This window comes from Scyliorhinus canicula, chromosome 1, assembly GCF_902713615.1.
Source record: "Scyliorhinus canicula chromosome 1, sScyCan1.1, whole genome shotgun sequence".
In the NCBI taxonomy this organism is placed as follows: domain Eukaryota; kingdom Metazoa; phylum Chordata; class Chondrichthyes; order Carcharhiniformes; family Scyliorhinidae; genus Scyliorhinus; species Scyliorhinus canicula.
Genome location: NC_052146.1, coordinates 287,260,203 through 287,274,858, shown reverse-complemented (window position 1 = coordinate 287,274,858; position 14,656 = coordinate 287,260,203). Strand labels below are relative to the sequence as shown.

Sequence of the window (14,656 nt, the reverse complement as noted above, 5' to 3'; positions counted from 1 at the left end):
AAATTTGTAGTTAACATCTAAAAATTGATAATTAAATAAAGTGTTGCATGATTAAAACTGGCACAATGACCTGTGGTTTACTTGTGAAGTCAACATGCAATCCCAAACATATTTCTGGCAGTGGGCTTCATGCCTGCCCATTGAGTGGTTTCATTCCATATATTGTGCAAACAATACAAGGAAACAAAACACACTGCACAACATGCATCATTCAGCAAATTACAATTCACAAATTATTAACCTTTTGTTTATAGATTGCAAGGTGACACATAAACATCACAGCCAAATAGCATTTTAGTGCTGCTCAAGATCATATCACACTGCAACAAAAAGTTCTAGAATACAGAACCCCAACATTATATATAATATATAACACAGGCCAGAGTTAGTGTAAATTGCCAAAGTTAGTGTAAGTTGATCATCTCTTTACTCATGTATTGCAGCCCCTACTTACAACACCCAAAATACGGTTGACCTTTTCAACTGACATACCTACTTCACTAAATTATGCACTTAAACCCCTTGGGCGGGATTCTCCATTTCTGAGACTAAGTGTTGACGCCAACGCAGAATTCGTGGACTTTCACGACAGTAAAAATGGTGCAGAACCTGGATTGATTCAGCAACTGTATAGGGGCTAGCACTGACACCATGTGGAACGCAATCGATTCCAATGAAAAACGGTATGGGATTCACCAGGCCCGTGATTGACACTCGGGAGGCTGACAAACTGCAGTCATTTATACACATTTACAAGCCCCACACACTCATCCCAGTCAATAAGGTGGCACTGGTTGTGCTGTAGCACGATACAGCTGATGGGCCGGCCGGGGCCAGGTGGCACCTTGGTAGGGGGGGCCTACATGGCCTAAAGTTCAGAATGGGCTGTCAGCGGTGTGCGCAGCTGCATGGCTGCCTTCCGGTTGCGGCAATGGCGTTCCGTGCCCGGCCACCCCCACCCCACAACCCACTTCCTGGCCACCACCCCGCTACTCCCCCCGGCTCTGTCAGAAGCCCCCCGGCCAGTGGCACAACTGTCAGAAAACTATGGCGATGTTGAACACTTTCCATATCCCCTCTCTCTCACTCAGCAGCCACCACGATGGTTTCACGATTTTTAACAGCACAAGTTCTTTTGTTCTTTGAACCGTGCCGTCGGGAACTTGGCCCATCGGAGGCGGAGCATCCAGGAGGCCCTGGAGAATACCGGGTTAGGCCCGCTAATGTTATGCAAACAGTGCCTACTGTACGTGTGTTCCAGACCACATTGACGCCGCTGCCAAGGTGACAGAGAACAGTGATTTGCCATCAATCAGTGGCCGCCACGATTTTAGAGTCAGAACCTATTCTTCACTCATTCGCATTTCGCGATTTTGGGGTCAGCCAATGGATTTCAGGGTCAGCCAATGGAGAATCCCGCCCCTTATGTATTTTAAAAAGGGGACTGCTAGATTTTTAGCATGTTGTTCAGAATAACGCCAAGAGGGGGTTCAATTCCCTTTCGACTGAAATAATCTTGGGATCAGCTTCCTCGCCCTGTGCAAGGCAATGGCAAACCACCACGGACAAAACCTGCCACGGAAACAACTCAGGATGACGCATCAGGAGACAAAGTCAAGAACCTGCCATTGGGCAGAGCACACATGAATGAGTGAATGAATGAACAAATAATTGTAAACTCCCAAATGTCTCTGCTCATCCACACCATACAATATCTTTCCATTGAGTTCATATTCCTAAGGAACAGCTGGAGTACTACGTGCAGTTCTGGTCACCACACTATGGAAAGATGTGATTTCACGACAGAGTACAGAGGTAATTTACGAGGGTATTGACTGAACTGCAAAATTTCGTTTATGAGGAAAGATTGGATAGACTCTGGGTTTTTTTACTTTGAAACAGAGGAGGCTGAAGGGAGGCCTATGGAAACGTATAAAATTATACGGCATCTAGACAAAGTGAATAAGAAGGTCCTATTCTGGGCGGCACGGTGGTGCAGTGGTTTGCACTGCTGCCTCACGGCACCGAGGACCTAGGTCACTCTCTGTGTGGAGTTTGCATATTCTTCCCGTGTCTGCGTGGGTCTCACCCCACAGCCCAATAAAATGTGCAGGGTAAGTGAATTGGTCACACTAAATTGCCCCTTAATTAGAAAAATAAGAATTTGGTCCTATTCTCCCTGGTTGAGAGGTCCATACCCTAAATCTGTCAGCAAATTTCCATATTATTCTTCGTACATCCAAATACAAATTTAAATAAATTAAAATACACAATGTGGGCCCAGCACTGCCCACAGGAATACACCACTAGCTATTGTTCTCCAACGGAAGTAACACCTGCTAACACTAATCACCCGTTTCCAATCAAACAAATTTCTACCTCTGCTACTACATTTCCACACACCAATGTTTGTGGCAAAACATCTTGGAATGCCTTGTAAAAATCCATGTCTGAATCTTGCTTACTGAGCTAATTTAACTGACTGCAAAGGGCAGGTTTTCTTTTTTTTTTTAAATGGTAATTGCAACTATATGCAATTGATTTAAAACGGATTTTAAACGCCCACTTATATTTAAATAGGCACAGCAATTTTTTTTAAAACCAAACATACCGTTTTGGACTTGCTGGTATTTTTTGAATGAATGGCCACAGTGACAGGATGAGGATCAATAACTGAGCCAGGAAAGAGCTGTGCTAACTCTGCGCTGATTGCTGCAGAGACTGCCTCGTTTGGTGGCGTTAATGGCGGAGTCATGAACAGTGGCGTTGTTTTAGGAGTGGGAGGAATCACATCGGCAGGATGTATGAAAAAACCGGGTGCTGTGGATGCACTAGAAGCCACCGAGTTGTGAATAGGTCCGACTCCAGGTGCTGCCGCTGCTACTGCCGCTGCCGTAGTCTGATGCAACTTGGCTTCCAGCTTGGCTTTCTGTTACATTTAAAAAAAAAGAGTGGTCCATTAAACTACCTTATTGCAGCTCACGTGATTGCCAATTATAAGTTAGGAAAAAAAACACAGAAAAACTCGATTTGGTGTTCAGGATCTGAGTTTGTAAAAAAACAACTATCCCTGCTATTATTATCCATCCTAACACTAGGTTTTCCCATGACCAACAGTCATGCAAACCTACATGCTCACATTTCAGCTGTGCATCAAAATGGTGCTAGACCTATTACTATTTGCATTTCAGGTTGACAGTAACTAATGGGCGGCACGATGGCACAGTGGTTAGCACTGTTGCCTCATGGCGCACTGTCCGTGTGAAGTTTGCATATTCTCCCCATGTCTGCGTGGGTCTCACCCCCACAACCCAAAGGTGTGCAGGGTGGGTGGATTGACCACATTAAATTGCCCTTTAAATGGAAAAAAGTAATTGGGTACTTCAAATTTATTTATTTATTTTAAAAGTTGTCAGTAACATGTTTAAACCCATAAAGAGCACCAGGTAAAATCAGGGCCACCAAATTTTAGTTAGGGTTTCCGTAATCGACAAGTAGAATGAAAACCTCCCTGCTCACCTGCTGCTGAAGTTTTAGCAACTGCTGTTGTTTCTCCTGCAGAACCTGTAGCTGCTGCTCTGCTGAGGCCATAGCATGGGAGAGGGACTGAAGGGCAACTTGAGCTGCTGAACTCAGTGCTGTTGAGGCTTCTCCTACTGTACCAGTTGTAAGCCCACCCACTGCTGTTGTAAGTCCAAAGCCAGTCACTAGACAGGAGGAAAGAAGAAACAATCACAGTTAAAATAAAATTCAATCTTTCACATGCAAGTTAGATTTCATATTTTAAAAGTGCTAGGTATTCATATTGTTTCATGCATCTGCTCAAATGCCCACGAGGGATACATATACCGTGGCCCACTGTGCACATTCTCAGCCATTGAAAACAAAGCACTTCAATTCTGTCAATTTCATGGCTGTTTATCCCAACAGAACCCATTTACATCTACACACATTCTGGGATATTTTACTGGCACATGGGAATGTAACAAGTTAACTTCATGTTCCGTTCGGCCACCCTTTTGGAGAATGGCGAGGCTTATCCAGGGCAACTGGTTTGCTAAAGTAAGTATCCAGGTACTGCATAAATGGCCATTCTCTCGCCAGCATTTGGCATTTCTCAACTTACTTGCATCATCTCGCTCCACTCTTGTGCCGTCACTTGTTGAAATGCAGCTGAAGTGCAGAGGTTCCACTTCCAGGAGGCCAGTCAGAGCTGTAAAACTTCCCTCTGCTGCAGCACAACTGCTCATTTTCCCATTCCCTGCAGAGGGAAACATATTTACATTTAACTCCCTCACCTTTAGTGCACTTACAGCACAGTGAAGAACAAACAAGTGGAGAAGAGGGGCAGGAAAAAAATAAAATAATCGGGCAGTGGGGGTGAAAGGAGCAACATCAGATAGAAACATTTTACAGTTAGAACGAAATATCGAATTTGACAAGGAGGTTTTATCCATCTAAAATTACAGCTATATCTTTGATAAAGAAAACTACCTGCCACAGTCTTTAACCAAATATTTGCAGGTAGTGATCAAAACTACTGAAATCTTTACCTCCATAATGCAAGTTCAAATTCTAAAATGGTAATGTTTTGAAAGGGATACTTGAATCAACACATGGCTGTCTGACCATGCCAGAACTTTGCAGTGCTCCTTCAGCAAACTTTAAAAGCATTAAGAACCTAGATCCAGTTAGTTTAATTTGAACATTTAAAATGGCACAATTAATATTTTCTGTCCACACAATTTTCTCCATAAGTATTGCTAGGTGCATGGCGCTGTGCACGCACAATGCTTATCATTGAATACAAATGAGCAACTAATGACAACACAAATTATGGGCGCTCGTATCTCTCCATATTACAAAATTATAACTTGAAGCAGTGTTGTAATATACTGGAGGTGCTGCTATGAAATCTGCCTCAAGACCATAAGACACAAGAGCGCAATTAGGCCACTCGGCCCATCGAATCTGTTCCGCCATTCAATCATGGCTGATATTTTTCTCATTCCCATACGCCTGCCTTCGCCCCATAACCTCTGATCCCCTTGTTTATACTGCAAGCCAGGTTTTGATAATATCAGCTCCATCACTCACACCACTGCAACTTCAACGTGAATGCACATAGAGAGAGAGGGGGGGAGAGAGAGAGAGAGAGAGAGGGAGAGAGAGAGAGAGAGGGAGGGAGGGGGGAGGGGGGAGGAGGGGAGAGAGGAGAGGGAGAGAGAGAGAGAGAGAGAGAGAGAGAGATCCATAGGTCCAAATCTTCCGATTTAAGGTCAGAAGCCCATTTTCTGACCCTGATCTGACAAAAAGCTGCCCATTTACCTTCCTATTATTTTTCTGGGTAATCTTCTGATTGAAGATCCTGCAAAACTAGGACACTGGTTAGCACTGTTGCTTCACAACACCAGGGACCCGGGTTCAATTCCCAGATTGGGTCACTGTCTGTGCAGAGCCAGCACGTTCTTCTCGTGTCTGCGTGGGTTTCCTCCGGGTGCTCCAGTTTCCACCCACAAGTCCCAAAAGACGTGCTTGCTAGGTGAATTGGACATTCTGAATTCTCCACCCAAGTACCCGAACAGGCGTCGGAGTGTGGCAACGAGGGGATTTTCACAGTAACTTCATTGCAGTGTTAATGTAAGCCTACTTGTCACACTAATAAAGGTAATTATTAAAATAACGTATTCAGCGCAGGAAACCTTGTAGGGAGAAGCAGAGAGAATCTACAGGTTAGGGGGAGATACCGGGTTGCTGCTGGAAAGACCAGGGACGAGAAGGGGAGAGCTGGGGGGGGGGGGGGGCATCGCTATGGGAAACGGGTCAGAAAGGGAGGGATGACCCGGGGCGAGCAAGGGACAGAACATGGCTAATCGACAGGGAGCAGGGACGGGTCGCCCAGCGATCCGATTGATTACATGGAATGTAAGGGGGCTGAATGGGCCGGTTAAAAGATCAAGGGTCTTCTCGCACCTGAAGGGACTGAAGGCTGATGTAGCGATGTTGCAGGAGACTCACTTGAGGGTAGCAGATCAGGTCCGCCTGAGAAGGGGGTGGGTGGGACAGGTGTTCCACTCAGGCTTGGATGTCAAGAACCGGGGGGTGGCGATTCTGGTGGGAAAGAGGGTGTCGTTCGTGGCGGCAGAAGTGGTGGCAGACAAGGAGGGCAGGTATGTGATGGTGAGGGGTAGGTTGCAGGGAGAGAATGTGGTGCTGGTGAATGTGTATGCCCCGAATTGGGACGACGCGGGCATTATGAGGCGCCTGCTGGGCCTCATCCCGGGACTGGAGGCAGGGGGCCTGATCATGGGAGGGGACTTTAATACGGTGTTGGACCCTGGGCTGGATAGATCGAGTTCCAGGACGAATAGGAGGCCGGCAGCGGCAGAGGTGTTAAGGGGGTTTATGGAACAGATGGGAGGGGTAGACCCATGGAGATTTGGTAGGCCTAGGGCGAGGGAGTATTCTTTTTTCTCCCACGTCCACAGAGTGTACTCCAGGATAGACTTTTTCGTATTGAACAGGGGGCTGATACCGAGAGTGCAGGACACGGAGTACTCGGCCATTGCGATATCGGACCATGCACCACATTGGGTGGACGTGGAATTGGGGGAGGCGCGGGATCAGCGCCCGTTGTGGCGCCTGGATGTGGGGCTGTTGGCGGACGAAGATGTGTGCAGAAGGGTTAGAACGGGCATTGAGAACTATCTGGGTACGAACGACACGGGTGAGGTGCAGGTGGGGACGGTCTGGGAGGCCCTGAAAGCAGTGATTAGAGGAGAGCTGATCTCCATAAGGGCACACAGAGAGAGGAAGGAGAGGCAGGAAAGGGAGAGGCTGGTGGGGGAGCTCCTAGAAGTAGATAGGAAATATGCGGCGGCACCAGAGGAGGGGCTATTGAGGGAGCGGCGCAGTTTACAGGCCAGGTTCGACCTACTGACCACTAGGAAGGCGGAGACGCAGTGGAGAAGGGCGCAGGGTGCGGCGTATGAGTACGGGGAAAAGGCGAGCAGGATGCTGGCACACCAGCTTCGTAAGCGAGATGCAGCCAGAAAGATTGGGGGAGTGAGAGAGAGGGGTGGGGACGTAGTGCAGAAAGGGCAAGAGGTGAATAGGGTCTTCAGGGACTTCTACAGGGAATTGTATAGGTCTGAACCGCCGAAGAGGAGAGGGGGAATGGAGAACTTTCTCGACAAATTGAGGTTCCCAAAGGTACAGGAGGAGCTGGTAGAAGGGTTGGGGGCGCCGATAGAGCTGCAGGAGCTAATTAAAGGGATAGGCCAGATGCAGGCGGGGAAGGCGCCGGGGCCGGATGGGTTCCCGGTGGAGTTTTACAGGAAATTTGTGGACTTGGTGGGCCCAGTGCTGGTGAGAGCCTTTAATGAGGCGCGCGAGGGGGGGGTTTTGCCCCCAACAATGTCGCAGGCCCTGATCTCCTTGATTTTGAAGCGGGACAAGGACCCGGTCCAGTGCGGGTCCTACAGGCCTATCTCCCTCTTAAATGTAGATGCCAAGCTGTTAGCAAAGGTCCTGGCAACCAGGATAGAGGATTGTGTGCCAGGGGTAATCCATGAAGACCAGACGGGGTTCGTGAAGGGACGCCAACTTAACACAAATGTCCGGAGATTGTTAAACGTGATCATGATGCCGGCAGTGGAGGGGGAGGCGGAGATAGTGGTAGCGCTAGACGCGGAGAAGGCATTCGATAGGGTGGAGTGGGAATACTTGTGGGAGACGTTGGAAAGGTTTGGGTTTGGGGAGGGATTTATCAAGTGGGTAAAGCTGCTCTATTCGGCCCCGATGGCGAGTGTGGTAACAAACGGGAGGAGGTCAGAATATTTTGGGCTCCATCAAGGTACTAGGCAGGGATGTCCCCTATCCCCCTTACTCTTTGCATTAGCGATTGAACCGTTAGCAATGGCACTGAGGGGTTCAGGGGGGTGGAGGGGACTGACAAGGGGAGGGGAGGAGCATCGGGTCTCGCTCTATGCGGATGACCTGTTGCTGTATGTGGCAGACCCGGAGGGGGGAATGCCGGAGGTTATGGAAATACTAGCGGAGTTCGGGGACTTTTCGGGATATAAATTAAATCTGGGGAAAAGTGAGGTCTTTGTAATACACTCGGGAGACCAGGGGGAGGGAATTGGGAGGCTCCCCTTCAAAAGAGCAGTAAAAAGTTTCAGGTACTTGGGGGTGCAGGTGGCAAAGAACTGGGGGACCCTCCACAAGCTGAACTTTTCTAGGCTGGTGGAACAGATGGAGGAGGAGTTTAAGAGGTGGGACATGGTGCCGCTGTCGCTGGCAGGGAGGGTGCAGTCAGTTAAAATGACGGTCCTCCCGAGGTTCTTGTTTTTGTTCCAGTGTCTGCCCATCTTCCTCCCTAGGGCCTTTTTCAAGAAGGTAACGAGTAGTATCATGGGGTACGTGTGGGCACATGGCACCCCTAGAGTTAGAAGGGTCTTTTTGGAGCGGAGTAGGGATAGTGGAGGGCTGGCGTTACCCAATCTTTCAGGATATTACTGGGTGGCAAATGCATCGATGGTACGAAAGTGGATGATGGAAGGGGAGGGGGCAGCTTGGAAGCGTATGGAGAGGGCGTCCTGTGGCAACATAAGCTTAGGGGCACTGGTAACGGCACCATGGCCGCTCCCTCCCGCGAGGTATACCACGAGCCCGGTGGTGGCGGCCACCCTCAAGATCTGGGGGCAGTGGAGGCGACACAGGGGGGAAGTGGGGGGTTTGATAAGGGCACCACTGAGAGGGAACCACAGATTTGCACCGGGAAATACAGGAGGGGGATTTCTGAGCTGGCAGAGGGTGGGCATTAGGCAACTGAAGGACTTGTTTATAGAGGGGAGGTTTGCGAGCTTGGGAGAGCTGGAGGAGAAATTCGGGCTCCCCCCGGGGAACACGTTCAGGTACCTCCAAGTGAAGGCATTTGCCAGACGACAGGTAGAGGGGTTTCCCGTGCTTCCCGACAGGGGGGCGAGTGATAGGGTGCTATCAGGGGTCTGGGTCGGGGAGGGGAAGATCTCGGACATCTATAAGATTATGCAGGAGGTGGAGGAGGTACCAGTAGTGGAGCTGAAAGACAAGTGGGAGGTAGAGCTGGGGGAACAGATAGAGGATGGGACATGGGCAGACGCCCTAGAGAGGGTCAACTCGTCGTCGTCATGTGCGAGACTGAGTCTTATTCAATTTAAGGTACTGCATAGAGCCCACATGACGGGGACAAGGATGAGTCGGTTTTTCGGGGGTGAAGACAGGTGTGTCAGATGTTCGGGAAGCCCTGCGAATCATGCACACATGTTTTGGGCATGTCCGGCACTGGAGGAGTTCTGGAAGGGGGTGGCAGGGACGGTGTCGAGAGTGGTGGGGTCCAGGGTCAAGCCAGGATGGGGACTTGCGATCTTCGGGGTTGGGGTGGAGCCGGGGGTACAGGAGGCGAGGGAGGCTGGAATATTAGCCTTTGCGTCCTTGGTGGCTCGGAGGAGGATCTTGATTCAGTGGAGGGACGCAAGGCCTCCAAGTGTTAACACCTGGTTAAACGACATGGCAAACTTTATCCAATTGGAAAGAATCAAATTCGCCCTGAGAGGGTCGGTGCAGGGGTTTTTCAGGCGATGGCAACCCTTCCTGGACCTCTTAGATCAGAGATAGAAACTGGGGTCGTGACAGCAGCAACCCGGGAACGGAAGGGGGGGGTGGGAGGGAGGGGGGGGGGGGGGAGGGGAGGGTGGGGGGGAGGGGAGGGAGGGGGGGGGAGGGGAGGGAGGGGAGGGGAGGGGGGGGGGGGGGGGAGGGGGGATAACAACGAAGGAAACACGGTATCGGTGGTGTCACGGGCAAGGCCTGCCCGAGGACACTGCCAGAAACGACAAGATCTTTGTTTTGATATAATTCAAATGTAGGGGGGGTTAAAATGTTTGTACTCTGAAAAATTTCTTCAATAAAAAGTATTTAAAAAAAAAAAGAAGTTCAAACTTCCTGCACAATTTCCACAGAGCTATTGTATTGGGACATAGTCCAATAATGCAAAAGCTCCATTGCTGATCTCTAAAACCAAGCATACCTGCATCACAGATAAATTGGTATACATTCCACTGATGTTCCTGCAACAGCAGCTGAGCAACTACTCTTGTAGAAAAGGTTGCCTTCAATGCTAGTGCCACCTCACAGTGCTGAATCAGAAAAGCAACAGTGGTGTAATATAAAGATGTCAGCACAACACACTAGGACATAAAATTTAATTGATCAAGCCAACAGACAGCACAATCTAATTTTTTTTGGTCCTCTGCATAAAGGAGGAGGGATATCATCATAGCATGGAACAACCTTGATGTTCCAGCTGATCTTTAATTTCCTCTCAATTTCATACATTTGGAATCTTAATCTAATCATTTTTTTTTTTAATTTTGAGTACCAAATTCTTTTTTTCCCCCAATTAAGGGGGCATTTAGCATGGACAATCCACCTATCCTGCACATCTTTTTGGGTTTTGGGAATGAGACCCATGCAGACATGTGGAGAATGTGCAAACTCCACACAGACAGTGACCCGGGGCCGGGATCAAACCCAGGTCTTCGGTGCAGTGAAGCAGCAGTGCTAAGCAGTATGCCACCATGCTGTCCCAAATCTTAATCTAATAAACCAAAGTTTGCATTCTGTTTCGATCCCAGCAGCCAAATAGGTTGAGGGAAGAGTATGGTCAAATGGAGCGTTAGAGTACATCAATACTTCTCTCTACATGCCAGCCAACAAGATGTTTCTGGAACAGCAGCTATTGTGAACTTCCCTGAACAGTGCATTGAGCAAATCATCAAATTCAACTGAACTTCAGCATTCCACATTAAAGCTCTATGATGTTTGGGGTATTGACTAATCACCAGGGTGTAGGAAAAACATTTCCATTGGAATCAAAGTAGCATTTAATGGCTTCAATAGACTACATCATCTGCACTCTTACCTGATAACACATCGGAAAGATCTATTTCATCAGACTGCACACATGTGCTACTATTATAGGCATTTTTGCAGGATGAACCACCCATTTCTAAATCGAACAGAACTGGGTCAAACGGTGAGCTGTACAAACCGTATCTGAAAATTCAAAACAGTATAAGTATCAAATATAAACAAGAGGGAGAAAAATGAAACTGAAAACACTTAAAAGATCAATGACTAAAAAAATTCCATAGTACTTTCATGTCCATTTAATTAAGCTAGCATCCAACAATCAAGACTACTTTAAAAATTATGGTGAACATTTGAAAATCAGTGAAACAGTGCATGTTTTCTTCCACTAACATCACATGTCCTTCTGAATGCTGAACACTAACATAGTTTGTTGGATTTGTAAATATAAAAACCTGGAAACATGTTTTGAAGAGTTTGAACTCTTCCCTTTCATTGCTCTGTACTATGTTAGCTGATTTTATGCAGAGCAGTGGTAAAGAACTAGAATTTGCCTCAGTGTCACAAGGCTAAAAGGGGAGACGGAATTTTAACCATTCAGGTTCCCATTCCTGACTGCTATCCAGTACCTGCTGTTTCCAGGTGTGCATATAAAGGTAGTTACACAATTACAGGGTTTATCTCCCATATGAGGCTGGTTTAGCACAGTGGGCTAAGACAGCTGGCTTGTAATGCAGAACAAGACCAGCAGCGCAGGTTCAATTCCCGTTCCAGCCTCCCCGAGCAGGCGCCGGAATGTGGTGATTAGGGGCTTTTCACAGTAACTACATTGAAGCCTACTTGTGACAATAAGCAGTTATTATTATTATGACATGTTGACAATGTTTAGGGACCTGATCAGCCATGACCGTACTGAATGGCAGAACAACCTCAACGGGCCAATGGTCTACTTCTGCTACTATTTCTTGTGTTTGTGTGACCCACAGTGCATGGAACCTTAAATGAAGAATGGGGGAAGATACCAAAGCACTACTGAATGTTACTACAAGAAAAGAAGGTTGGAAGAAGAGAAAACTGGCTGAACAAGTCTGCCATCAGTAGCGTTTGTCTAGATGAATAATATAGCAAAATATTTGGTACAATTTTTCAACAACAATGCATTGCATTAGCAAACCAAGTTAGTGCCCCAGTCGGTTGCACAAGAATTGTGTAGGTTACAAGCACTTGCCACATTTCGCCATATGACAAACACCGGCCAGGCACTTTACAGAGAAAGAAACACAGAAGTTGAGTACACACAGCGTGGAGAACGCGTGAGACAGCTAAATAGATCATATAGTCGACATCTACTGTATCTTAATCTCCAATAAATCTAGTCAATAATGGGAATGAGTGTCTATAATCAAGGATAAGTAAACTATGAAATTGGCACGTCATTGTATTGCGCCAATACTTATGATACCCAATTCATCTCACTACCTTCCTGCAATCACCATTACTTCAACCCGCTAACTTACAGCCTGCAACGCCCGTCTGCTTGAAAGGACAAAATCTAGAGAAAATGTCAACGTCCTAGCAAACAAAATAAAATAAAAATCACTTACCCACCAGTAAATTGAGTAAATTTTAGCTGTAAAATTATAACCTGTATTATTCCTTACTTTTGGGTTCCCTTTTCAATTGAGCAGTCGCACCATATACCAGAAAAATAAATAAAATTGAGTTTTGTTTTTTAAAGAAAGGTTATAGCCACAAATATCCAACCCCCAAGCTGAACTAAACATTGTAATAAGAGCACAAAAATTAGAGATTAGTAGGAGATGTTTTAGTGCTGCAATATTTTAGTTTTATGAGAATCTACAATTAGTCTGATGGATATTTAGCAAATCGAAACATTTAACAATGAAATATTGGGTAGGTATAAGTAGATGGCGACTGTTAATTAAACTATAAAAGCAAAGGAGCACGTGAAAAATAAGAGTTCTTAAAGAGACACAGGGTGGAAACAACACCAACAATATGGCACAGGAACAACTTCAGGTTTCCCTAAACACATTCTAATTTATTTTAAAAAGCTATGAAAGACTTTCAGAATTTTATGTAAGCCATTTTCAGTTCCTCCCTCAACTTTAAAAAAAATTCTTTCATAGACGTTATGCATCCTTAATTGTCCATTGAGTGGTTGTGGTGAGCTGCCTTCTTGAACCACTGCAGTCTATCTGTTGTAGGTACACCAGAAGTGCTATGAGGAGTTGGTTCCAGGATTTTGGCTCAGCGGCAATGAAGGAATAGCGGTATGTTTCAAGACATAACGGTGTGCATCTTGTAAAGGAACTTGCAGTTGATGGTGTCCCCCATCTGTCTACTGCCCCTGTCATTCTAAGTGGTGTAGAGGTCACAGGTTTGAAAAGAGCCTTTGGCAAATTGCTACAGTGCATCTTGAATATGGCACACTGTTGCCACAGTGCACTGGATGCCGGTCAAGGGGGTTGTTTTGTCCTGAATTGTGTTGGGCTTCTCGAGTGTTGTTAGAGATGAACTCATCCAGACAAGTGGCGAGTAGACTTTCAATTTGTTTCCGTCTTTCTTTCTAATGACTGCATCTCAACCTTACCCAACTTAACTGCATGCCAAAGATTTTTTTTCTGGATTAACTTCACGTACTTAAAATTTCAGTTTTTGCTCAGTGGAAAAATTAATTTGAGAATTGGGTCGGTAAACTTAGTTACCATTTAATGTTAACTTGTCTTTGCTGTATTATTTTTATGGCTAACCTGGTCTGAAGTAAAGCTTCCAGAGGGGTGAGCCGGTCTTGAAGTTGTTTGGAAACGGCAGTGAGAAGAGATGCACAAACTGTACTGCATCCAGCCAGATCTTCATCCTTAACATAGTTCAGCAGTACAAAGTACCAGAACACAGAACCTGTCAGCATCAAACATAAATAAGATTACTTCCCAAGCTAAAACACACTTTTTTAGCAAACACGAGTAGACCAGTTCAAGTGAATGGCCTGCTTTTGTGCTATACATTCAATGTTATTCCATAAAATGTAGATTTACTCATTGAGAATCTGACCATGGCATACATATTCAGCCTCTGTTCATTGCAATCTGCACTAAGCAGTCCAATTAGCAGACTGCAGAAGTGGAGTTCCTCAAGTTACAAGGCTGATTCTCCAGGGGCAGGGGTCAATTTGAGAATACTTTGCATACATCAATGCAATTTCTCCCCTTCCTTCCCCTTTCCAAAACAAGACTGCATACAATAAGGAAAATAGAATGATGACTCATGCTGTCACCTTTAAATTAGTCTCAGCATGCTACTTACGTCAAATGTACATTTAATTTGGAACATAGAACTTTACACTGTCAACCTAAAGCTAGACTGCAGCACATACCAAAAGCCTGTCTCAACTAAACTACAAATACAATAATCAAAGTCAAAAACATTTAGGTCACAAGAAACTGCTGGTGTAGGACACAAATGCTGCCAATACTCAGACGGGAAAGGACCACACAATGGCTTTCAAATTCAGCAAGGTAACACCCGTGCAACAAAATTGCATGTGTGCTGCAATGCTAAACAAACTCAATTCTGAGGGTATATACAGTAGAATCATAGAATTTACAGTGCAGGAGGCCATTCAGCCCATCGGGTCTTCACTGGCCCTTGGAAACAGCACCTTACTTAAGCCCACGCTTCCACCATATTCCCGTAACCCAACCTAACCTTTTGGCACTAA

The 14,656-nt window shown here is 46.3% G+C and overlaps 1 protein-coding gene across 1 annotated transcript in view; it reads right to left on the bottom strand.

The window, feature by feature from the left end:
- The window catches only part of birc6 (baculoviral IAP repeat containing 6), a 312,870-nt gene that overhangs the window by 174,232 nt on the left and 123,982 nt on the right, over positions 1–14,656 (bottom strand). Inside the window, 5 exon segments of the mRNA XM_038814802.1 lie at positions 2,612–2,929; positions 3,520–3,707; positions 4,127–4,261; positions 10,967–11,100; positions 13,689–13,836. Of these exon segments, the coding sequence (XP_038670730.1) occupies positions 2,612–2,929; positions 3,520–3,707; positions 4,127–4,261; positions 10,967–11,100; positions 13,689–13,836 (923 nt within the window).